The 26,384-nt window shown below is 36.5% G+C and overlaps 1 protein-coding gene across 1 annotated transcript; it reads left to right on the forward strand.

Annotated features, from left to right (window-relative positions):
- Window positions 1-4,807: 4,807 nt before the first annotated feature.
- Window positions 4,808-25,274, forward strand: LOC109097300 (serine/threonine-protein phosphatase 2A 55 kDa regulatory subunit B alpha isoform-like). Its single transcript, XM_042755230.1, has 11 exons — window positions 4,808-5,034; window positions 6,167-6,279; window positions 7,754-7,831; window positions 11,567-11,664; window positions 11,755-11,920; window positions 13,121-13,233; window positions 14,218-14,395; window positions 16,043-16,207; window positions 16,355-16,524; window positions 17,978-18,069; window positions 24,308-25,274. Exons 2-11 carry the CDS (start codon window positions 6,273-6,275, stop codon window positions 24,585-24,587), a joined length of 1,347 nt encoding a protein of 448 aa, XP_042611164.1. The 5' UTR covers window positions 4,808-5,034; window positions 6,167-6,272; the 3' UTR covers window positions 24,588-25,274.
- Window positions 25,275-26,384: the final 1,110 nt, after the last annotated feature.

Genomic DNA, 26,384 nt, shown 5'->3' on the forward strand with positions numbered 1-26,384 from the left:
TCAGATTTGTCATGTCTGATTTGATCGTTTAATCGGGAAACTCACCTTCGTGGTCTTTATTGTAACATGTAAAAGCCAATTTATCTGTTTTCAAACAGGCTGCGAGCTCGGAGGAAGTGCTGGTCTTCCCATAAACGAAATTAATGATGTGTCAGAATCCAGGCTTACTACTGTGGATGGTTTTTGTGGAAGTGGACCACACTACAATCGAGGTGGCTTTTCTGTTTAACCCTAAACAGAAGCATAAAGAGGTCAGTACTCTAGGGAGGTGATTATCTTTTTGTCTGCTTAATGGTCCTCATAGACAGGCCTTAATGAGAAATAATGAAGGGCCATAAGACCCCACATCTCCATATCCTCAAAGGAACCTTATGAGGATAGCACTGGATATGTAATTTTTCATTGTATATTAATCATAATTTTCAAAAATGACTGTTCTTAAAACTTAAATTCTGAAATTTAAAGGGACAGTTCAACCAAAAATGAACATTCTGTCATGGAAATAAAGTCATATAAATCTTAAATGACATGAAAGTGAGTAAATTATAACAGAATGTTCATTTTTGGATGAAAATTGCATGGTCACAGATTCCGATTTTTTTAGCTTCAGACTATGAATCCATCAATCATGTTTGATATTTTCAGCTGATTCACATGTCTCCTAGCAACAAACCACAAGTTTCTGCATGAGTTTGTTGTGATCAGAACTATTTTAAAGTCTGGTAGTGTATGATTCTCAGTCATTTAGTGTATGTTGGCCAGTTTTTTTCTTTGTGCCTATTTACAAAGTCAGTAAGATGCCTAGTGTTTTAAAAAAAATCTATATACATACATCCTATTCATTCAAGGAACGCATATTGTACCCATAAATATCTATGGTTGTATTGGCCTTGTGGCTGCTATTCACTTTAATAATGTTTCTGAAGATAAATGTTACTTTGTAGAGTCTTCACATTACATTTCTTCATAGATGACAGAATATTTACTCACAATTGCTGTCCTGTGGCAAAAGATGACAACAAATGTGTTTTAGACCACACCTGGAATCTTGATTAAGAGTGTGACCTGGACTGGTGGGATATTTTGTTAATAACTGAATAATAGTGTGAGTACTTTATTATGTCTGGTCTCTTAGTATCATCTCACTGAGCGTTTAGTACTTTTTACACATGTGCGGCAAGATGATTTAAGCATTTTCAGATGTGTCAGTGTAAACTGTTGAAAAAAAAAAAAGTTTGTGTGGGTGGAGAACATTTTGGAACGAAAATGCCATTTCGCAAATATATCTGGATTATGTGGACGGAGCCTCAAACTTTCCTTGAGAGATAAACCAGCTAAACCATTACTCAATTACAGGATTGTTTACTTAATTAAAACCAATGTTTATTGTGATGAGTTAATTGTGATCTAAATGGCATCTGGCGTGCTAATGATGCTACTGAAAGAAGGACATTCTTATCTCCAAATGAGTTCCACAATCACACAGTCAACAACAACTCATTCTGTTGAGCATCTTTCTGAGCGTCACACTTGTAAATGTGGACAGTGATGAGCATCTCTCATTGGCACCAGGGTTATTACTGAAGTTTAAAATGAAGATTGGTTTTGAAAAGTGATCATGAAACTGAAATATAATATAAAACAATACAAAAATGTGTAATACCATAAAATGAATCTAAAAGCATCACAGTTTTCACTTACTGATTCTATTGACTACATTGTTTAATACATTTTTTAATTAATTTGATTGATTTATCAGATTAAAGCCATTGCGTCATGTGATCTCAACATTCAACAATCTTTTACGAGCCTTCATCATGCACATGTTAATAATATTAAACATGTTTTTCGAAAGTGCTGTTAATTTCTTTTGGGGGAAAACCTTTTAATGAGGAATTAATTAATGAGTGGACCTTTAAACAGTCATTTAGTTCTTCATAAATAACAAGCCACCTCTTGCTAATTAAAACGTTAGAGAACTTTTCCAGTCTTACAGAAATATATATATAATATGACAGTTTTTATTTATTTTTTTGTCTCTGATGCTCCCCAAGGCTGCATTTATTTGATCTAAAATACAGTAAAAACAGCAATATTGTGAAATCTTATTACAATTTAAAATAACTGTTTTCTAATTCAGTATATTTTAAAATGTCATTTATTCATGTGATGTCAAAGCTGAATATTCAGCATCATTACTCCAGTCTTCAGTGTCACATGATTCTTCAGAAATCATTGTAATATGCTGATTCACTGCTCAAGAAGATAGATAGATAGATAGATAGATAGATAGATAGATAGATAGATAGATAGATAGATAGATAGATAGATAGATAGATAGATAGATAGATAGATAGATAGATAGATAGATAGATAGATAGATAGATAGATAGATAGATAGATGGATAGATCGATTGATCGATCTCGGTTGCTCATCTCATCTCTCTGAAAACTGCCGCATGAAATGTTTCAGGGCTATTTACAAAAAGCCCGGCTCTGGCACTCTGCAGCAAGGGCAATCAGAGCAGATATTCCTCAGTGGAGGGAGCTTCTCTCTGGAATGGATGACTGCAGTGGTCAAGTTCAGAGCCCTGGCAGCCCGAGTGTCCTGGAGGTCTGGCACTCATGTGTGAGCGTGCCTCTTCACACTGTAATTAAACCGCCATCCCTCAAAAGTCTGTCAACACCGGAGACCGATCCAAGAGCATGTGAATGCCAAATGCACTGCCCTCTATAGTCTGCTGGTATAGCACCCAGGCTGTTTTTCTTCTCATATCTTTAAACTTCGGTGCTAAACCTATTGCAAATATCAGTAGTGAAGTGTATTAGATTTTAGCCACCATCACATGAGAAGGCGAAATGATGATGCCCTTCTTCCTGGTTGCATCTAATGGTTTTCTACTTTTATAAGGCCAGTATCAACTCTTATCCATTTAGACTGATCCAAAATCGGTTTTGAGGAAATAATGCAATAGTTTATGGTCTGTGAGAGAAATCTGCTCACTGTTCATCAAGGGTGGATCAATACTGAAGTATTTTGATGGTGCAAGACTGCCACCTGCTGCTAGTTTTTCAGTGCATCCGTGCTGTACTCATTTGTTAGGAGTTTTAGAGCAACACTGCCAATTAGTCTGTTGGATGGGCAATGCAGCCATCTGTTGACATATTCTTGTTATGTTTACCAGAACATCCTTCAGAATGTACCGACCCTAATCACTGTTGTGGCGCGTGGCAGGAATCTGTAATCTTTTATTCTTTGTAATCTCATGTCCATGTATACGTTGATATGTGATTTAAAATATGTTCTGAATAAAGAGCTCAGTTGGTCATCCCAGTATGTGTCAAATACACCTGCAAACTACTGCTTATGAACTAAGTTGTGCATACATTTTTTTTCTATTTCTGTTTCTTTTTTTCCACATTTGTCAGTTGTTTTACAGAACAGAACAACCCACTTTAAACTGTTATAAAGCTCTCTTGCACATCTACAGGCTAAGGTCAAACAGTCATGTCCCACAGAATGACTGACTGTCCTTCACCTTGCTTACAGAAGTATTTTTCCCATTTATTTTCTCCATGGAATTTAGGTAAAATAACAAAAAGTAAAATAAAAGGTATTCTTTATTAGTGTTTTTTGTGTTTTTTATGATAGTGCTTTTATGAAGGTGTTCCTTGCATGAACACAAGCCACTGGCTCAGATCATTATCTGTTATGTGTAAGACTTTACATGGTGTAACTCATAAGAATATAGTAATTATTAAACTTTGTGGTTTGGAGGGATTGTTCTTTTATGCTGGTTTTATGGAGGGTGATTTTGCCCCGATATCATAAGGCAAAGATAATGCAAATGTGAAATGGATTGTCATAATATGTATTTTATACTCCCTGCCATTGCTTATGCATCCCTATAGGTACTGAAGCCACTCTGAAGAGAGATCCTCCTTCTGACCAGCATAGAGACATCTTTAGGTCCACAGCTAAGAAATGATTGCCACGTTCCTATGGCCCTCTGTGCTGAACACTCCATTCAATTTAGGTTAAACAGTCAAACAGTGACGGGACTTAACAACAATTAAAAGAGAATCATCAACGGGAGTCATCCTAGTTCATGCTTTTAATAAATAGTGTTAACAAATAATATTGTTGTACACAAAAAAAGTTGTCTCTTTCTTCTCAGATGGCTGAATGGCCCTTGAAATTTTAGAAAAGGGCGAATTGTGTTTGTCTTTATAAAATGCTTTGTAGGACACTGTTCTTTTGCGGTATGACAACCAATGGAGAACACTAAAGCATAAATCAATATTAAATAAATATTTCATTGATGGTCCATATGATTACACTGATGGGCTAAATATTGTTAATATCTAAATGTAACTTTATATATAAATTCCACTATTTTTTTTTTCAAAAAACACTTATTCAGTTGTCTCCTGTAGGCTATGTATATATTTTTTTTGTATGTAGACAAACAGTAAATATTTACAGATATTTTAAACCGTAGTGCAGATCATCTGATATCTTAATGTAATGTTTATATTTAAATTTACCAAAAAAAAACAAAAAAACAATCAATTAGTCGATGTCAATGGACGGGACGGTTATTAATGAAGTTTCGCGCGTGGGTTTAATCCTTTCGCCGTGTATCCTCGTCCCCCTATTGGACGCATCAGGAACAACAGGGGTGTAGATCTGCGTGCTCCAGGTCTGCAGCCTCCCCAAAAATCATCGTAGTTACGTCATCGTCCCCCAGCATCCAGTCATGAATGGCCAGTGCGGATGGCGTCACTGCAGGGCGGGGTTGCGCCATTTTGAATTTGAGAGAGGTTGTAGGAGGATGGAGCTGTGAGGAGGGAGGGCTGCAGGGAGAAAGCCTCGGGATCTTCAGATTAACGAGTGAACGAAAGGACTACCGAAAAGAGCTTCTTTCCGAGGTCCGTTTTCATTCACCCTCAGGCGAACTGTTTGCAATAAAATAAATCCGGCAAAGTTATCTGGACAGTTCTGATACCAAAAACTAGCAGCAGCAAGCAAAGGTAAGAGCCGGAAGTGACGTGGTAGCGGGGACCGAAAGCGTGATTTTCCTTCAAAATACAGCTGGGATAATCTAAGCTTTTAATAAAGTTTCATATACGCAGCGTTATAAGTTGTAATATTCCTACGTTTTAAGTATTAATACGTTAGTGAATTACCTCACAACCTGTGTTGTTATAATTGTGACAAAACAATTTCAAAATAAAAGTGAATAACAAAAACAAATGTGTTTCATTTTAATGTAATGGAACAAAAATCTTTTATTTTCATAATGGTGTAAATCCGTTTTATATGGTACATCAGTTATTTGTTAATAATCTAAACAAATTACACTTTAAAATTAAGTAGGTTTACATTCACCTGTTTCAAGATCTCAGTTTCATTTATCCATTATAGATTTGTAAATTATTATCAGATTTAAGGCAGACTGATTAATTTAGTCATTTAGTTTTTTATTCTCAAAATCTGTAGTATTTTATACTGTGAATGTAATTGTGTAAGTTTTAAAGTATAATTTTAGTTTTTTTTTTTATAATAATAAAAAAAGAACATATAATGTTGGCACATCATGCATCTTTAGATATAATAAAATGGGCATTGCTCCACAGCACTGTGACAGTTAAACTGAACACTAGAGATGCCTGTCACATGAAGCTCTTTGGCATCATTTACGTTCACCAGTATCAATATTTCAGTATCATTTACCACTAATAAGTTTTTTGAAAAATAATGTATCAGCCCCACTGGCTGCAGAAACATCATCAATATTAAATAAAGTGCATGAACACACAGGTACAGTAGACAGTAAAGAAACATTGCATTGTGAAGATATATAATTAACGGATGCATGTAAACGAAAGTGCCACCTGAAAAACTATTATGAAAAACAAAACAGGTTACTTTTGGTCCTCCAAAGATTTGCAGAATAATGAATGGAATCGGTTCCCTGCGAGCAGGATGAACAGAAGAAACACAGGAGACTTTTATCTGTTTGTTTTTCTTACCTACTTGTATTTACTTGCTCGACTAACTCATAGAATGCAGGGAAGCTCTCTGTTAATCTGATAACCACTCATTTTTAATAATAAATCAAATTGTATGTTATTAATTGCATTTCTGTACCATTTTTCTCAGGATCAAGCGCTTTTATTTTGAAAAACTGCATTTTCGGCGACTCTCTTGGAACTCTTGCTCTGGTCGCTGCCTTCACACTGCTGATCAAGACATCGCCACTCTCGCCATGGCAGGTAACTTGGCAGGTTTAGGAGCTGCTCGGGCACGGGTTGTATTAAATGAGTTTTATTGTAGCAGCAGCTTTTGTTTGTTGGACTGAGCGCCGCGGCTGTGCTGAAGCCCTCGTCGGCATCGCTGAACCGCTGACAGTAGCCTAGCATCTTAGCTGCCTCGTTCCCCTCCCGTTCGCCAGCAAATCGGCAAAACTGATTTCGATCGGGTTTTATTCGTAATTGGACGATTATTTCAGTACTGATGCTCCTCTGTGATCTGGGTATTTCAGCGATGAGCTGCATTTGCGCGGAAATCTGTCCGGCTAAACCCACTCCTCGTTCGTTAGCGGGGATGCGCGGACGCTACGGGGTTTTTAATGTCGGTTGAAAAAATGAATAGGCGCCGGATAACGTGTCCTGCTCCTCGTCCTCCGTGTTCATGTATCACCTGGCCTGTTGTGTAAATCTGCTTGACATCTCGCCCTTTTTTAAATCACCCCCGTTAAAGTAACGTTAGCGAACTTTAACCGGCATCTGCAGAGTCATGAGCAATGACAAACCCCATCAGACTTATTATTATTATTATTATTATTATTATTAACAGAAAAGAAATCAGATCAGTTGTATCAAACCTATACAAAAACAAAATACAAAAATCAACCCTCAACAAACACTCCCTTATATATATATATATATCATGACTACTGAACGCAATGACTACTGAACGCAATATTATATATATATATATATATATATATATATATATATATGTATATATATATATATATATATATATATATATATATATATATATATATATATATAATGTATGTATATATATATATACACAATCATGACTACTGAACGCATGTAGAAAAAGAAACAAGAAAGAACGTTCCAAGTTGTTCAGATACTGTCCGAAATTTAAGTATTTCAATGTTTCTGACAAGAGACAGGATAGATTATATCAGTTTCGATTTGTGTTTTTGCAAAATCACTGTTTTCTCCTTATTCATGTTTCTTATCGACAGGCCTGTTATTGGGTTTCCTGTAGCCGCTTGTCTCGAGAACAAACCCAACCAGTTTGGCGCTGCCTCAAACAGCACCTCTCGGGATTTGCCTCGGCCCGTTTCTCCACTCTCATTAAAAAATGATGCAAGAGCTGTCCTTTAAATTTGATTTGGATTATTGCGAGTGTAGACAGTATTTTAGCATTGTTTTCTTTTTTGTGTGATGCATTTTAGCACTGTTTTCTCACTGCGCGTCAGTCTTTCTTGTAGTAGGCTATACCCTTGTTGTTTTTTTTTATGTTATACGGAAAGATGATTTTTAAATCAAATCAAATATTAAGAGAATTTTAGCAAACTAAAAGTGCCTTGTAGGTTTATTGATATTTCGAAAGCTTCAAAACTATCTTTCCCAGAGATGTCCAAGGTTATTTATTTTTTTTTAATTGTGGGCTGCAACAAACTTTAATTGGCTTTTATGTTTTCAGGAGCCGGAGGCGGGGGAAACGATGTGCAGTGGTGCTTTTCACAAGTGAAAGGGGCGATCGATGATGACGTAGCCGAAGGTGAGTTCCTGTCTGAATAGTCTCTTCCTATCTAAGCAGGCGATTCATGGACCATTCTCAGACATGCAAAAAGACAATGGTGTGTCCCCAGTGACATACAGACTGCAACAGTCGGGATCCAAAAGTAAAAACCATACATTTTTCTCCACAGGCAAATAGATTTTTAATGAGAACTTATACGTAATTCTTTAAAGACAGACATGTTGTGAGCTCCAAGGTTGTTGATCAGTGGTATATGCTTTTTTTGAAGCCATCCGTGAATTCATGGTGGAAAACTACATTACCCATGATTCTGTGCAGAAAAATTACACCAATCATTGAGTCGCGGTGAGCTCTGCATAATCGAGTGGGTCTCAATAAATGTAAAATCTGTTGTTTCTATAGAAATAACAACTTTAAATGAAAAGTTTTATAATTCACCATTGTTATTAATTTGATTGTCATTTGCAGTGCTTCATGGGATTGTAGTTCTTTCCTTTATTAGTGCTATTAGGTAGACAGTCTAGTACCTTTGTCTGATTTTCAAATACTTTTTTGCTTCAAATCAAAGGTCGTAATGTTGTGATTGACCTCGTAGCTGGTTGATTTGGCTCACTGCTTAGAACTCTTTAATGAAGACTTCTATTGTGGAAAAACTAAACAGTAAAAATACTTCAAGAACAAATGAAAAGTTGTATGCACTTTTGCGTTTTTTTTAGATGGTTATTTTGTCCTCCAGCATCTAGTCAGATTTTCCCATTTCTCCTCCTCCTGCTACGTAAGGAAAATTGATTTTTGATTGCATGAAGAGTACGACATTCCAGACTTTGTGTTTTCGTTTGGTGTATCATCCAGGGATTTGAAGTGCAGTACTCACTGCAGGATTTTTTAGTGAGAGCACTACAAAATGCTATAGATTAGCACATAAGTATGTGAATGGGGACACCCCTATTGTCATGCTTATTAATAGACTATAGGGCCTTTTGCACCGCTTTAGTTCCAGAACTAAATGTCAAGTACTGGGACGATTTTGCGTGAACTGTTTCCCAGTACCATATGAAGGGTTGCATTCGTACCGAGAGTGTGTACTAGGACGTGACGTAAACCGGTCAACAGCGATGTCATTTATGCATGGCTTTCAACAACGTTAACAACAGGAGGATGGAGGAAGCTGTGATCAGAGCTGTGGTTTTGTTGTGTCTCGCGGGTTTCACAATAATGGACATGGAATGTCGATGTATACGTAAAGCGATTGAAACAATGGAAAGGAGTACTAAGAACCAATGACAATTGGTAGTGCTACATTTGCTGCAAGTGCCTGCACTTTAGCGTCCGTATATTTATCGCTGTTCGTCATACTTCAATGTTTACAGTATGTTACATGGCGTTTTAAATCATGGCGGGTGAGGGCGTTTTCGAACGTCACGGGTAGTACCAGTTGTGCTGGTTAGACCCTGCTCTGGGGTAGGAGCTAATTTGGTTCTTGAAAAAGGCAGTCCGGTACTAAAATCGCACTCAGTTCCTGCGCTACTAAAACAGCCAAAAGTAACTATTTCCACATTAAATTCTATTACTATGAAAAGGATCCTGCGGAGCGAAAGGCCCTTATGTGTGGTGGATTATGTGACCTTTAGTTCACCAGACTTCACTCTCCAAGAGTCTTGCAGCACACTTTGTCTCTAGCAGTCAGTCGGCTGATTTCAGACATTCAGGCTCAAATGCATGTTGCGTTCTCTGCAATGCAGAGCACTTTTTTGTAAGCTGCTTCAAAGAAACACTTGCTCCGTTCAGTTGTGTCTATATTAGCTTCACTGTGAAATGTGCTTATGGCTCCGTTTTATAAGTCTGGAACTTGATTTCTGAGTTAGAAGCATGTTTATGCCAAAGCTGATTGTGACTCTCGAATTCTATTAATGTTGATGGTTATACAATAATTTTTGTAGATTTTTCTTTTGTATAGCATAACTGAGATTATTCATCATGGGGTGATGGGGTGATGGCTGGGTGATGTAGCTAAACAAATTGCCTTCATTCTGATTTATGTTTTGTGCAGATGTTTCCCACTGTCAACCACAATTTGAACTAAAGTCAACATGCTTTTTTAAACTAAATATATCGGTAGCATTTTAATATGCACCCTTAACACAAGAATGTAATTTTTGAACGGGTTAAAACAGATAATTAAAACAGTAAATCTGTTAAAATTATTTAAATTTGCAGCTCATAAATATTTTGGCTAATTTGATCATGCTTTGTGCCGCCAGTAACGCAGTACTTTCAGCTCCGCTTAACACATTTTTCCATGTTTAAATCCATCGAACAGATTTTCCTTCAAAAGTATTGCAAAAAATGCACAAAAACTGTCTAGATGAGAAACTAGTCTACTGACACCAGTCTATTTTCAGTCAACTTCATGACCCTAGAATGTCTTACTATTCATGATGATGGTTAATTATGTTACAGACAAAATATAGAATATAGGGGTGTAACAATACACTTGTCATGATTTGGTTCAATACATAGTACTGATCTCATAATACAATACTTGCACAATATTCAAAATATTTTTTATTTTTTTTTAATGTTACTTTAAAGACGTATGATAAACAGTTAACAAAAAGAACTGTTCATTAGCTAGAATGGAGTTAGTATGGTTCTGCTTAGTTAAAAATACAGAATTATGTTGCACATTGCTGCGTCCCAATTTGCCTACTTATACTATATGCCCTAAAAGTATGTTCTCTTTTTGTGAAGAAAAAGTACATACTTTTGAGTATGTAGACGAATAGTTGGCAAGCTTTGGTACATGCTACTTCATCATAGCTGCTTCTTTAATGGATGATCTGTTGCTTAGTTACATGCATTCTGTCACTGTTTAAACTGGCCTGTCAATCATCTTATCACAGTTAACATCACCCACATTTTGTTTAATTTGATTTCCTAACGTATTGGAGAGAAATGAAGAGGCACGTTGATCTGCTAGTCACGAGTCTCTCATGCCGAGAACTCTGCTCATGTGTTTAAAAGTTAATGACCAGGTCATTAAGGTCACATATATATCTGCCTTGTTTTTGATGTTATTTGATGTATTCTTTGTATGTACGTTTATCAGCCGATGCCGATATTTGCAAAATGCCAAATATTGGCCGATATATCGGCCTTGGCGATATATCGGTTGACCACTACTCTCATGCATAGATGTAGACTTAATAAGGATAATCAAAAGGTTTGTGTGCAAGCAGTAATGTCCAACCAGATCTTCTCAAGTCTTCAGTTTGTATTTTACAGGCCTCTTATCAAAGTCTTCTGACCCGATTCAGTGACTTTGTTTCAGTTTTGGCCCTCAGGGAGGTCAGATTACACAAAAAGGCCTTTGCTTTCTTCTTGTCTCATGCATTCTTCTGCTCTACTGGTTTATAAAGGGTTAAATTGGTGTGAGGCAGTCTACAGCTAATCGATGACTGAGACATCTGTCTCAGTAGTATATATTATAGCAGGAATCTGGGTTACAGATCCGCGTGTCACAGTTCCTTTTTATTTAAAGATTCATCTCGAGTCAGTCAGTGTCTCTCTGACTTTTGAGGAGAAATATGTTTGAAGCAAATCACACATTTAGTTATGACTGCTGTGGGTGTTATGGGCAATATCCCAGTGGCTGTTGAGATCAGTCAGTTGTATAACTCTTTTGGGGGGGAGTGGAGCGAGGGTGAAGGAAATCTGACAGATGTCTGTGTGTCTGTTTCTGCCTGTCTACAGCCGACATCATCTCTACTGTGGAGTTCAACCACTCAGGGGAGCTGCTAGCCACAGGGGATAAAGGCGGTCGAGTTGTCATCTTCCAGCAGGAGACTGAGGTAAAGGATCAGGCGAATTCACAGTAACATTATTTCCGCTTTCATTCCCGGTTATGTCTTTCTCACACAAATGTGCTTTTCCTTTTCCAGAACAAGAGTCAGCCACAGTGCCGTAGTGAATACAATGTTTACAGCACATTTCAGAGCCACGAGCCTGAATTCGACTATCTGAAGAGCTTGGAAATCGAGGAAAAGATTAACAAGATCCGCTGGCTACCACAGAAGAATGCTGCACAATTTTTGTTGTCCACAAATGGTTAGTAGAGCACTGGGGCTCTGTGAATCTTACTGTTAGCGCAGTCACGCAGACGAATCAGATCCTTATATTTTACTGAAGGATGGAGATGAATACGCAACGTTAACCTTGAACCATAGGAGTTCATAATAGAAATGCTGGGATTTATTAGATATAAAAAGGCCAGATTATGTCATTTTATCATTTTTAAAAAAGCAAAAAAAAAAAAAAAAAAAAAAACTTCTCATTTTAAAATTCTCCAAAAATGCTATTTATAATGAAGAAAAAAAAAAACAAAATGAGAAAAAAAAAATCTAATCCTAAAATTCTCAAAAAAAAAAAAAATATATATATATATATATGTATGTGTGTGTGTGTGTATGTATGTAATTAAGAATTTAATAAAAATGTCAAAATCTAGTTCTAAAATTCTCTCTCTAAAAAAAAAATAGAGTAATATTTAGTTTAAAAATAAGTTAGAATATAACTAGCAGTTATAAAAAGTAAAAAAAAAAGAATAGAATGTTTCACTTTGACAAAAATGTAGATTTATTATTTATTATTAGGGCTGTATGTGTAAAAAAAAAAATTAAATTAAATAAAAAAAAATATATATATATGCTAAATTATTAAAAAATTATTGCAAATGAGTTTTTGATGAAAATAGCCACCAAATTCAGATAATTCCAAGATGTTACATTACGGTGGTTCACAAAAACATTCAGTAGATTAAGTTATTATTATTAATCTACTTAGTTCATTAAAAATATAAAATGTTTGTTTGTTTGTTTGTCTAGTTCACTGAATAAATTGGTGTTAGGACAACTACAACTACAGAGTTGATGTGAGCTCTGCAAATTCTCCAGATTTTTTCCCTGACTCACTGATGTGTCTCCATGCTGTCTAAAAATACGAACTCTTCTACATGTTATGCAACCGGTGTGTATTTAAGACTCTTGAATAGACTGAGTGGTGATTTTCTGCTCACCCACATACTGGAGAAAGATATGTGTGGGACAGAGTTAGACATGAGAAAAATGTCCAGATGTTTTCAGAATTTGGTGACCTGTCAACTACATTCGTTATGCCAGTCACACTACCTCTTATTACACATGGAAATAGGCTTGGGGTTTTTTTGAGGCTCACATAATTATTTTTAGCATGAGTCAGTAGGCTGATCCTGCATTAGAAGGTGACGTTATTCTGTACATTCTATTGCAGATAAAACTATAAAGTTGTGGAAGATCAGTGAACGTGACAAGAGACCAGAGGGATACAATCTTAAAGAGGAAGATGGGCGCTACAGAGATGCTGCTACCATCACAACTCTGCGGGTGAGTCATGCACGCTTGTCCACACTGAACACTTAAGAACACAAAACCAGATATGTGACCTTGGACCACAAACCTATCATAAGGGTCAGTTTTTCATATATATCACATGAAAGCTGAATAAATAAGCTTTCTATTGATGTGTGGTTTGTTAGGATAGGACAATATTAGGCAGAGATACAACTATTTGAAAATCTGGAATCTGAGGGTGCAAAAAAATCTAAATATTGAGAAAATCGCCTTTAAATTTGTCCAAATAAAGTACTTAGCAATGCATATTACTAATCAAAAATTAAGTTTTAATATATTTACAGTAGGTAATTCACAAAATATCTTCATGGAACATGATCTTTACTTAATATCCTAATGATTTTTGGCATAAAAGAAAAATCAATAATTTTGACCCATACAATGTATTTTTGGCTATTGCTACAGATATACCCCAGCGACTTAAGAAAAATAGATTTAAAAAATCTGATCTAATTTACTATAAATGTTTCTCTGCATATAAATAGCAATAGAAATTGGCTTGTTGTTTAAAAAAAAAAAAAACACACTCAAGAACTCGGTATTGATGTAGAATCTACCTAAATGTAATCGTATCCACTAATCTTCAATTATTATAACATATTATAACAGTTTTTTGCATTTACACTATTGGTCAGAAATTTGGGGTTAATATTTTTTCTCTAGTGCTGCTTAACATTTATTTGCAAACTAGGATACATTTTGTTATGTAGAAGATTCAAATGAGGAGAATTTATTTGATATAGAAATATTTTGTAACAATTAAAATCAGTTGTTTTTAAATATAAAAGTCACTTTTGATCAATTTAATGCATCCTTTGCTGAAAAAAAAAGTACAAACCCTAAACTTTGAAAGGTTGTGTGTATTTCCTCTCCTTTTATGTTTTTTGCTCTCCATAACTGTTATATATTCATAAAAACAGCTGAAATGGCAAATAAGCATGTGAACTTTGTGTGCAGGTGCCAGTATTCAGGCCTATGGATCTCATGGTGGAGGCCAGTCCGCGGCGGGTCTTTGCCAACGCCCACACCTACCACATCAACTCCATCTCAGTCAACAGTGACAATGAGACCTATCTGTCTGCAGACGACCTGCGCATCAACCTGTGGCACTTAGAGATCACAGATCGCAGCTTTAGTATCCTCTAAAGTGAAATGGGTATTATTTTGGAGGACATACAGGTGCTGGTCTTATAATTAGAATATCATCAAAAATGTATTTCACTAATTCCATTCAAAAAGTGAAACTTGTATTTTATATTCATTCATTACACCCAGACTGATATATTTCAAATGTTTATTTCTTTTAATTTTGATGATTATAACCGACAACTAAGGAAAAACCCAAATTCAGTATCTCAGAAAATTGTGAAAAGGTTCAATATTGAAGACACCTGGTGCCACACTCTAATCAGCTAATTAACTCAAAACACCTACAAAGGCCTTTAAATGGTCTCTCAGTCTAGTTCTGTAGGCTACACAATCATGGGTAAGACTGCTGACTTGACAGTTGTCCAAAAGACGACCATTGACACCTTGCACAAGGAGGGCAAGACACAAAAGGTCATTGCAAAAGAGGCTGGCTGTTCACAGAGCTCTGTGTCCAAGCACATTAATAGAGAGTTGAAGGGAAGGAAAAGATGTGATAGAAAAAATTGTCCAAGCAATAGGGATAACCGCACCTTGGAGAGGAATGTGAAACAAAACCCATTCAAAAATGTGGGGGAGATTCACAAAGAGTGGACTGCAGCTGGAGTCAGTGCTTCAAGAACCACTACACAAAGACATATGCAAGACATGGGTTTCAGCTGTCGCATTCCTTGTATCAAGCCACTCTTGAACAACAGACAGTGTCAGAAGCATCTCGCCTGGGCTAAAGACAAAAAGGACTGGACTGCTGCTGAGTGGTCCAAAGTTATGTGCTCTGATGAAAGTAAATTTTCCATTTCCTTTGGAAATCAGGGTCCCAGAGTCTGGAGGAAGAGAGGTCCAAGGTCAACGCAGCCGTATACCAGGAAGTTTTAGAGCACATCATGCTTCCTGCTGCTGACCAACTTTATGGAGATGCAGATTTCATTTTCCAACAGGACTTGGCACCTGCACACAGTGCCAAAGCTACCAGTACCTGGTTTAAGGACTATAGTATCCCTGTTCTTAATTGGCCAGCAAACTCGCCTGACCTTAACCCCATAGAAAATCTATGGGGTATTGTGAAGAGGAAGATGCGATATGCCAGACCAAAGAATGCAGAAGAGCTGAAGGCCACTATCAGAGCAACATGGGCTCCCATAACACCTGAGCAGTCCCACAGACTGATCGACTCCATGCCACGCCGCATTGCTGCAGTAATTCAGGCAAAAGGAGCCCAACTAAGTATTGAGTGCTGTACATGCTCATACTTTCCATGTTCATACTTTTCAGTTGGCCAAGATTTCTAAAAATCCTTTCTTTGTATTGGTCTTAAGTTATATTCTAATTTTCTGAGATACTGAATTTGGGATTTTCCTTAGTTGTCAGTTATAATCATCAAAATTAAAAGAAAAAAACATGTGTGAAATATATCAGTCTGTGTGTAATGCATGAATATAATATACAAGTTTCACTTTTTGAATGGAATTAGTGAAATAAATCAACTTTTTGATGATATTCTAATTATATGACCAGCACCTGTATAGGAGGTTAAAAGCATTGTTGTTGGGTGTTGTGTTGATTTGGGTTGTGAATGTCATGTTGAAATCTCTCTGTGTCAGTTCAGCAATGTTCTGTGGCTTTAACTCCGCATCAGACATTGTGGACATAAAACCAGCCAACATGGAGGAGCTGACGGAGGTGATTACAGCCGCAGAGTTCCACCCTCACCAATGTAACACGTTTGTCTACAGCAGCAGCAAAGGCACTATCCGCCTGTGTGACATGCGTGCATCAGCACTTTGTGACAAGCACTCTAAATGTGAGTTATATGAGCCATTATATATGCCACTTAATCCAACGAAGCTTTGTATTTTGTTGTTTTCTAAATAGCATATACTGTGATGTCATGTGTTAGTCGTATAAAGGTGTTTGTAAAGCACGTTGCTTTCTCCTCCTCTTTCTATAGTGTTCGAGGAGCCTGAGGACCCCAGCAACCGCTCTTTCTTTTCTGAAATCATTTCCTCCATCTCAGACGTGAAGTTCAGTCACAATGGCCGCTACATGATGACCCGAGACTACCTGTCCGTCAAAATCTGGGACCTCAACATGGAGAATCGACCCGTTGAGACATACCAGGTTGGTTCATAAATGGATAAAGTAGCTAGCTACAGCGATCTTGTTTTTGCTCAGTTTTTCCAATGATAATATTACCTATAAAGCCACAGCATGGTTGTTGTGCGTCTCCAAGTTAAACGCAATTTCTGAATGAATCTGCGTTTTAAACAAATCGGGTGAACCAGTGATTTAATGGCCCATTCATAAACCTTTACTTCATTCCTGAATGAATCAGCTGCTGAATGAATGGCTAAATGACTTACTCATTAAGACATTTTCCACCATCTACTGGCAGTTTTTGTTTATTTATAGTATTTTATTTCATTAAAAAACTAGGTAAGCGCTGAAATTTCGGCGAGTGATTCTGGTTTTGTTACATTCATTGTAAACAGCGATTCATTATGGATAATGCATTGGCAATAACAATGTCGCGTCACTTGAGGCTCACGCAGCCTGTCTGTATATGAGAGAATATCGTGGAGAAATCAAAACAAAATGAACACAACTGCACACAGAAGAATCATAGTGTGGTAAAAACGTAGCTTTTATATTTATAACATATGATATAGCCTAGTTAAGCAATGTGACATGACCAAGAGTGTACAGTTTTTCGATTGCAAATTAGACAATTAATTTTATACAAGTGTTCAAACGAGTAGTTAATATTAAAAATGACATGCGTTTTAGACACAATATTGTCATAGTATTTGGTTTTGGTTAAAATTCCAAACCAAGATCACAGTGTGAACTGAGTCAATGATTATAGCCCATTCATAAAGAAAGGCACTTGCTTCATATTGCTTTATTTATGCAGTTGTAATTTTGCAGTCTAAATGCATTCATGCTACATTTCAGCTTCATGAAACACTGTGTAAATGCATCTAAATGCCATTGACTTCAGCTGCTTCCGTTTCTTCTGCAGTGGAAAGATCAATTTTGTTGATGCTGATTTCATTTGATTGGTAACAGCCCTGTAGTGTCTCATTATATTATTAACTGAGATTATTAATGAAATATAAGAATTTCATATAAAAGATTACTCACAAATTTAATAAGGTTAGAAAAAAATTCCCTTATATAGGGAAAAAATGACCTGGAAATCAGTTTAAGTAAAATGTAGTATGCAGAAGTCAACTTTAATCATAAAAACGTTATTTCCCAACAACAAAATTGTGTCCAGTGAAAATGCTGAGAGGCTAGTAATTTTGGAAAGCCTCTAGACTCAGTGGCTGGTGAGACAAAAAGTTAATGTCAAGCTCTGTGTGTGTGTTTATATGTGTATACACACAAGCACACATACTTTCTAGTCATCAGCACAGCCAACTGTTTTTACCATTGAATGTATTGAATATGTTTAGTGTGATAAATATAAATTGATTTTGCTGTACGTGAGCATCAGGTTGATTCATTGCCTCCGACACAGCAGCAAAATGTATTACTGGAGATCAGAGTGTTTTGTGTTTGTCTTCCGCAGGTTCACGAGTACCTCAGGAGTAAGTTGTGCTCTCTCTATGAGAATGACTGCATCTTTGACAAATTCGAATGCTGCTGGAACGGAAATGACAGGTTAGACCCTTTGCTAGACTGTATCATCAGGGTTTCCGCAGGTCCTTAAATTAAGTTGTATCAAATTTAAGGCCATATTAAGTCTTAAATGGTACAAGAAAGTCTTAATTATGATTTCAAGAGGTCTTAAATGTGGGGACGGAAAGACAAGAATTGCGGTATTGCTTAATGTGACGAATAAACTTCAAAAAGTGATGATTTCATTAAATAAACATGAGCGCTGAACGTTTCAAAGTTAGGTGTTGCCTGCTGGTGCAGTGGTTTTCAAAACTGTCCTTGAGTAATCAGTGGTTAAATATTAGGGGGAAAAAATTATTTCATACAGACATCAGAAGTATTGGTATCAGTGATACTCACCTTCAGTCATAAAAAAAATGATACCACTAAACAAATATTGCAAATATATACTGTCTTTGTTTCTACGTGAATTTGAAGACTGAATTTGAAATCACTGCAATGTAAAATATATATTTAAAATCTTTAAGGTTAGGTGGGATTAAATACGATAAATTTCAGAAGAAAATGTGTTTTTTAATAGATTGACAGCACTAATAATAATTTATACTTTTGACTCTTTTAAAGGCTGAAATGTGAAGTTTATCATTTTATAAAACTCTGTTTTTGTGAAATGCTGTATTTGAATGGTAATCATTCTTTTTATAGTCATTTTACAGATTCAAATGTTACCATAGACATTGCCCTACTGCGCTCATAAGATACGAATTTTATTTGTGCCCGTCTTAAAAAAAAATCTTAAGTCTTTGAGCTTAAAAATCCTGATTATATCATTTCCATAATAGAAGAGTGTCCTTAAGGCCCCGATATACTTCAAGCGAAATCGAAGAACGAACTGATGTGACGTCATTTCGAACAAAATTCAGCCAAAACGAAGTTCCCTTTGTGTTAGTTTTATGAGTTTGAAACGGCTTGCCAAAGCGAACTTTCTGGAACAGTTTGTCCCAGCTGCAAAACACCTTCGTACTACCATTGGTCCGTGATGATTACGTCATAGGAGGTGTGCGCTGTTCTCCATTTTTGTTGTTTATTTTGATACTGAGAGGAAAGCGTGCAGCACATATTTGCACATTCATTAAAACGTTGCTTTCATCAGAGTGGGCAGCGTCGGGATGTTGGATTACAGTATACTGCTGCTCACGTATTTTGGACTTCGTTTTACCCCTAAACAAAGAACAAATAGAAGTTCGTTTTGAGTATATCGGTGCTTTAAATGTAAACACTTAAAAGTACTGTTAGCTTAAACTCTCCGACTCCTATAAAAGTGTCAGCAAAATATGGGTCTACAAGTGTGTCTGGAAGCAGCGACACTGCTGACTACATTTATCAGCAGGGGAAAAATCCTGCTTTCTTGTTCTTCCAGTTGCAAAGTACTATTTTTCATCAAAATGCTACATCATTTTTTGTTGTTGTTGTTATGGGATGGAGCAATAACAATAATTCTTCTAAACTGTCCTCTTGCAAACTGCTATGAATTATAGTAAAAACAACAAAAAAAAAATGGGCTCCATAACTTTAAGAAGAAGAAAAAATGTACTGCTGTTCTTTTGAACTTTTTATTCATCAAAGAATCAGAGTAAAATGAATCACAGTTTCCAAAAAATATTAAGCAGCACAGCTGTTTCTTGAGCAGCAAATCAGCATATTAGAATGATTTCTGAAGAATCATGTGACTCTGACTCTGGTAAAACTAATGGTAAAACAAGATAAAACATCTTACCAACCCTAAACTTTTGAATGGTAGTTTATAACAGCTAATTTGTCTGAGAGATGTATAGTTAACTGCATACAATGATAGGTTGATTATACTGTAACTGCATTAAAATATGGGAATTCATCCTTTTAGCTAGTAAATTACGGAGTACAGACATGTTTCCGGTTCTATCAAGTTAGCTTTAATGTTTTGTTAGCATGTTTTGAGAAAATGCAGCAGGGTAAATTTTAGAAGCAGTGTTAAACAGCAGTGTGTAGTCACAAGATGAAGTATGAGTTATTGTAGGTACTTCTGTAATAAAGGCTTATTTTCTGTTTAAGACCATCAGTCAGTTAGTGTAAGGTGGCAGTCAACATTTAGAGCAGTTACCGAGCCTGCGTGACTCTCCGTTGGGGCCCAGACTGGCTCTTATCTGGAGGGAACCTCTAATCACTCTCAGACAGACTGGATGCCGGTCAGGGGCAGTGGAAGATTGGGTTAGCATGTCATGAAGACATGTCAGTTCTGCTGAACACACTCCTCCTCTACTAAATTAGTTACTAACAACAATCAGGGCTATAATTGGACTACTAGCCAGCCACACTTTCCCATTCTTAGAAATCTGCAATTTTCCCCTTAGCCTTCAGTCATGGCCGAAAGTTTTGTGTATTGCAAAGTTTGCTGCTTAAGCTGTTGTGGTGTTCATTCACATTGTTTCTAGATTATTGTGTAGAGTGTTCAGATTCATTTTAAATAATTGCTAAAAGCTTCATTGGCCAAAAAATTAACTTTTTCACACACACACAAAAGTGTTTTTTGTTCGTGACACAAAATGACCAGCTAACATTAATTGACTAATCATATCAGCAGCACATGTGAAAGTGTGAATGAGTACTAGTCAGGTGAAATCACTATCGTACTAAATAGATTGTAAGAGTAGGCTGATTGCTATAAAAGGAGGGAAGAAGCGCTTTAAATCATTGTGTTCTTGTTAACAATGGTTACGTCCAAAGTAACATGTGCACCCATCTTCGCTTTGCATCAAAATGGCCTCACATGCAAGGAAATTGCTACAAAAAATATTGCACCTGAAAGAACCATTTACCGGATCGTCAAGAAATTGAAGAGGAGATGTTAAACTGCTGTGAAGAAGTCTTCACGACGTCCCATAGTGTCCAGCAATCACCAGAACGTCTCCTTCTGAGGAGTCTGTTACAGAATTATGTCTCGAGTAGTGCAGAGCTTGCTCAGGAGTGGCAGCAGATTTCTGTGAGAGCATCTGCAGGCAGAGTGAGGCCAAGACTTTTGGACAACGGCCAAGAAGGGCAACAAAGAAGCCACTTCTCTCCAAGAAAAACATCAAGGACAGACTGAAATTCTGCAGGAAGTACAAAGATTGGACAGCAGAAGACTGGTGCAAAGTTATTTTCTCTGATGAAGCTCCTTTCTGACTGTTTGGGACATCTGGAAAATTGATTGTACGGAGGAAGAAAAGGTGAACAGGTCCTGTGTTGTGCCAACAGTGAAGCATCCTGAGACCATCCATGTGTGGGGTAGCTTTTTAACCAAGGGAGTGGGCTCTTTCATAATTCTGCCCAAAAACACTGCCAGGAATAAAGAATGGTATCAAAACGTCCTGCAAGAGCGACTTCTTCCAAAGATCCATGAACAATTTGGTGATGAGCCGTGCATTTTCCAGCATGATGGAGCACCATGTCAAAAAAACAAAAGTGATAAAGAAGTGGCTCGAAAATCATTACATTGAAATTTTGGATCTCAATCCAAAATAGAACCTGTGGTCAGTGCTCAAAAGGCGAGTGGACAAGCAGAAGGCCACAAATTGTGATCAACTCCGAAAACAAATAAGAGAATGGATGCCATCAGTCCGGTTTTGGCCCAGAAGCTAATTTCCAGCATGCCAAAGCTAATTGCAGAGGTTATGAATAACAAGGGTCAACACTGTAAATATTGACTCATTATATATTTTTGCCAAAAAAAAAACGGTTAAAACTTATGTTATGCTTATCTTTGTTTTTCAGTATATCATAGAAACATAAGGAAAAATAATCTACAAATACTAAAGCAGAAAACTTTGCAAAACACAATTTGTCACTTCCAAAAAAGAAATTAAAGTTTAACAATAGATTTTCAACAAGCTTGAGGTAAATAATAATATATAGAAGGTGCACAATGTCATACAACAAAACAAACTACAAAACATCACCGTGGTTAACAAACTTGACACTAGAATAATGCAAATAACATTAACAACATAAGATGTAACAAAACCCTAACGTACATAATTGATGAGAAAAAAAATGAAAGATGACACTTGTTTCAATGAAAAACCATCAAATATAAGATGGGATTCTGGGAATGTCAGTTTACGTTCTTTTTCGCAGTCAATTATAAGAATTTTTTTAATTGTTCACTTCCAAAAACTGTACATCTATCAGTATTTTAATGGAAAAATTACCTAAAACAGTCTCATTAGATTTCATATATACAGAGCTGGGTAGATTACTTATGAATTGTAATCAGTTACTGATTACAGATTACATGACAAAATTTGTAGTCAGTAATAGAATCTCTTAGATTACACATTTTTGGTAACGTAATCTGATTACTTTTGGATTACATTTTAGATTACATTTGTGCTAACCCTTATTTGATATCACATATAATGAATTAGCCTAATCTTGTGCTATTTTGACAGATAAAAATATATATATATATTCCAAAAAATATATTTAATTCACCAACAAGAGCCACAATACCTTCTTTTTCAAGTGCAATGTATGGAAAGTTAATACTTAAAAAAATACTAACACTAATGTACCTTGCTGTAAGTGTTTGCTAATAACACTGAATAAAACAAAATCACATCTTATGATTTTAAAGCATATTTACTTAGAATTAAGTAAATTTAGAAAACAACTACATTACAAAAAACAATGTTGAAAAACATGAAATTAACAGCAATATCCCTGCCATGTCAAATATGAAATTAAAAAAAAAACACTAGAAGTGTATATGACTGTATCAATGAAAAACATCAAACAATAGCTACATTGCAAACATGAATTCTGAAAAAGACAATTCACACAGCAATGACATTTCTATCCATCTCAAAACATTTTAAGTGCGTAGTAACAATGAGGAAAAGACACAAACCGATGTAGTATACATGCCAGACCAGCATGTGGCGCTGTAATCCTGCCACAGAGACACACTAAGAACAGAGAAGACATGGACTATGCGCATAAACCTTGCGCTCGGTATACAAACGAACATGGAACAATACATTTATTAATTTGTGTTAATGTTAATTAATAAGACAATTAGTTTTTGTTCATGTTTTTGTTGCTCTTACGTGACGTAGCAGTGTTTGACTAGGGGCGAGACGTGTGCTTATGACGTCATCGTTTCAGAAAATATATACGGATTCACTGTCCACACGAAAACGCAAAGGCGGCGTTTTCAAATTTATCCACTCTGGGACCCGGTTTTAAAAATATTGGTTTCACTCTCCCAAAATGCCGGATCCGTGTGGACGAAACACCTATACGATACAAAATGTATGCGTATACAGCGAAATGCGTCTCCGTGTGGACGGGGCCTTGAAGTGCATAAGGTAGTAACAGTGAAGAAAAATCAACATTACAAAAAATGTATTAAAGAACATGAAATTCCCAGCAATAACTTTGCTAGGTCAAAGATTTCCGTGGACAGCAAATTAATCCGTGGTAGGGAGATCTTACACTGAACAGTGACATTTTCCCGTGACTTTCTTTAAAAATTAAATGATGTCTGTACATTCAGTGATTAAAGGCTGCTTTCCCCGCTATTTTCCATTATCATGTTACTGATTTCTTCTGAGCGCGATTCTGACACCCCTCTCCCTCTCCACAGGAAAAACTCGAAGAATCACGAACATATATAAGCGGCAGGTTTATTAGGAAAAAATATAAACGTTAAAGAAGGAAATTTAGGAGAATCAATTAATTGTGAACAACTTATTACCATTGTGTAAATAATATGTAATCATGTAATCCATAAAAAAGTAACTGTAGTCTGATTACGAGTATTTCAAAAAGTAGTTTACTCTAATTACAAGTACTTGAGATTTGGAATCTGATTAAGTAATCCAGATATACATACATACACACACACACACACTTTATTTAATCTTTATACTTAGGGATGCACAATATTATCGGGACGTTATCCGAATCGGCCAATAATGGTTTAAAATGCAAATATCGTCATCGGCCTGATATGAAAAATATGCCAATATGTCTTGCCGATAAGATGAGTAAATCACATGTGCTCAGGCTGTGATAGAGATAAGATCACGTTAGCAGTCCGGTCATTCTTCCAATCTTCCATTCTTCCAAAAATCCAATATCGTTCATCCCTGATTAAACTTCCATTATCTTTTATAGTGAGGTTTATTAACTGTATCAGATTCAAGTATTGTCCCCCTGAATAACTGATATATATATGAGAATAACTATTCTTTTGTCCCAGTGTGGTGATGACTGGATCCTACAACAACTTCTTCCGAATGTTGGACCGCACCCAGCGGCGGGACGTCACCCTGGAGGCTTCGCGCGAGAGCTGCAAGCCCCGGCAAGTGCTGAAGCCTCGTAGGGTTTGCGCAGGCGGCAAGCGAAAGAAGGATGAGATCAGCGTGGACAGCCTGGACTTCAACAAGAAGATCCTACACACCGCCTGGCACCCGCAGGAAAATATCATCGCCGTGGCAACCACCAACAACCTCTACATCTTCCAGGAAAAAGTGAACTAATACGGTCATCATGGGGAAAGGAAACCTCTGAACCTCTCTCTCTATGTGAAAATGGAAAAAAAAAAGACCTAGCAAAAATCATTTCTGTGACAGCCACCATCATCACATAACCAACCTTGGCTTACTCCAGGACAGAATGAACTGGGCGAGCCAACTAGTGGCTGCCAATACTGAGTAAACTGGTTCAGACTGGTCTGGAGAAGAGCGCAACCTGGCTTCGGCCTCTGTGGCACCATGACACGCGCCTTGCTCTGGTGATGTTGTGCCAACCTGTCTGTACCCTCCGTCCCTTTTCCCCTTACCCACAAGTCTGAGCCCAGGGATGAAATGGGCGGCAATCTCTGACAGATTTCAACCATATGTTTTTTTTTTTTTTTTTTTTTGGTTTATTCAAGGTGTCTGTATAAAAACTAATTTGAACTCATGTGGATGTGTCCCCGTGTCCTTTAATCCTCCATATGTTTTTTGTGCCATTGTAATTGTTTTTAATCTTATCAGAGAAACTGCCAAGTTGTTTAGTTTGTTTTAATTTTGTTAGAATTTTTTAATGTTAATTTTTTTTTTTTTTTTTGTTCTCTACTCATTACATTTCATACTGTCCCGTTACACTCCATTACAGCCACAAACGGTTTCGGCTGTTTCTTTTCCGATATCTACACACTCCATACCCACCCTCACATTGGGCCAAAGAACCACATGACTTATATTAATATATTACAATACAGTAGTAGTGTAACATCTACACTTGTTCAAGCACATACACTCCAGTTGGACTGCTCACTCATGTAAGAGTCATTCAGCCTTACAGGGTTTATTTTCCTTTGTGATCCATGCCCGATTTCTGTCTACACTCTCTCTCTCTCTCAAGAGTTACAAATTGAGAAAGATTATAGAGATTATGATATCAAAATGGTATTTATAAACGGAACAAACAATTAAATGGGAGTTGTGTCGTCTTTGAATATGCAAAGCATGCCTAGTACAAAACGGAAAAGCATTAGTGTTGTCAAACTAATATAGGATATTAAAGGATTTTGAGAACCATAAGGGATGTTCTGCAGTTGACCATTTGGATAAATGGAGAATTTAAGTGTCGCTTCAGCATTTTTGTGCCAAATGTCCTCTTTGTGATGTATAAGCTCCCGATAGATCAACAACATTGATCGGATCTTTTTAATATTTGAAGAAACGTAAAAAAAAAAAAAAGCATGGTGAAGGCAGAAATATTCCCACATAATGAGACCTTTACATGCCAGAAATGTATGGCAAATTGTTTTAGCATTTCCAATTTGTCACTGGTACTAATTTCACAAAAAAAAATTTCCGTAGCGTGCATTTTACCAAGTAAATAATTATTTTAATAGTGTTAGGGGGCATTTAGACTATAAGCTCATAATAGATCAACAACATTGATCAGATCTTTTTAATACTGAAAAAAAAGCATGAAGGCAGAAATATTCCCACATAATGAGACCTTTACATGCCAGAAATGTATGGCAAATTGTTTTAGCATTTCCAATTTGTCACTGGTACTAATTTCACAAAAAAATTATTCCGTAGCGTGCATTTTACCAAGTAAATAATTATTTTAATAGTGTTAGGGGGCATTTAGACTATAAGCTCATAATAGATCAACAACATTGATCAGATCTTTTTAATACTGAAAAAAAAGCATGAAGGCAGAAATATCCCCACATAATGAGACCTTAACATGCCAGGGATGTATGGCAAGCTGTTTTACCATTTCCGTTTTGTCACTGGTACTAATTTCACTAAAAAAAAAAAAAAAAAATCCAT

This window comes from Cyprinus carpio, unplaced genomic scaffold (assembly GCF_018340385.1).
Source record: "Cyprinus carpio isolate SPL01 unplaced genomic scaffold, ASM1834038v1 S000006657, whole genome shotgun sequence".
Taxonomy (NCBI): domain Eukaryota; kingdom Metazoa; phylum Chordata; class Actinopteri; order Cypriniformes; family Cyprinidae; genus Cyprinus; species Cyprinus carpio.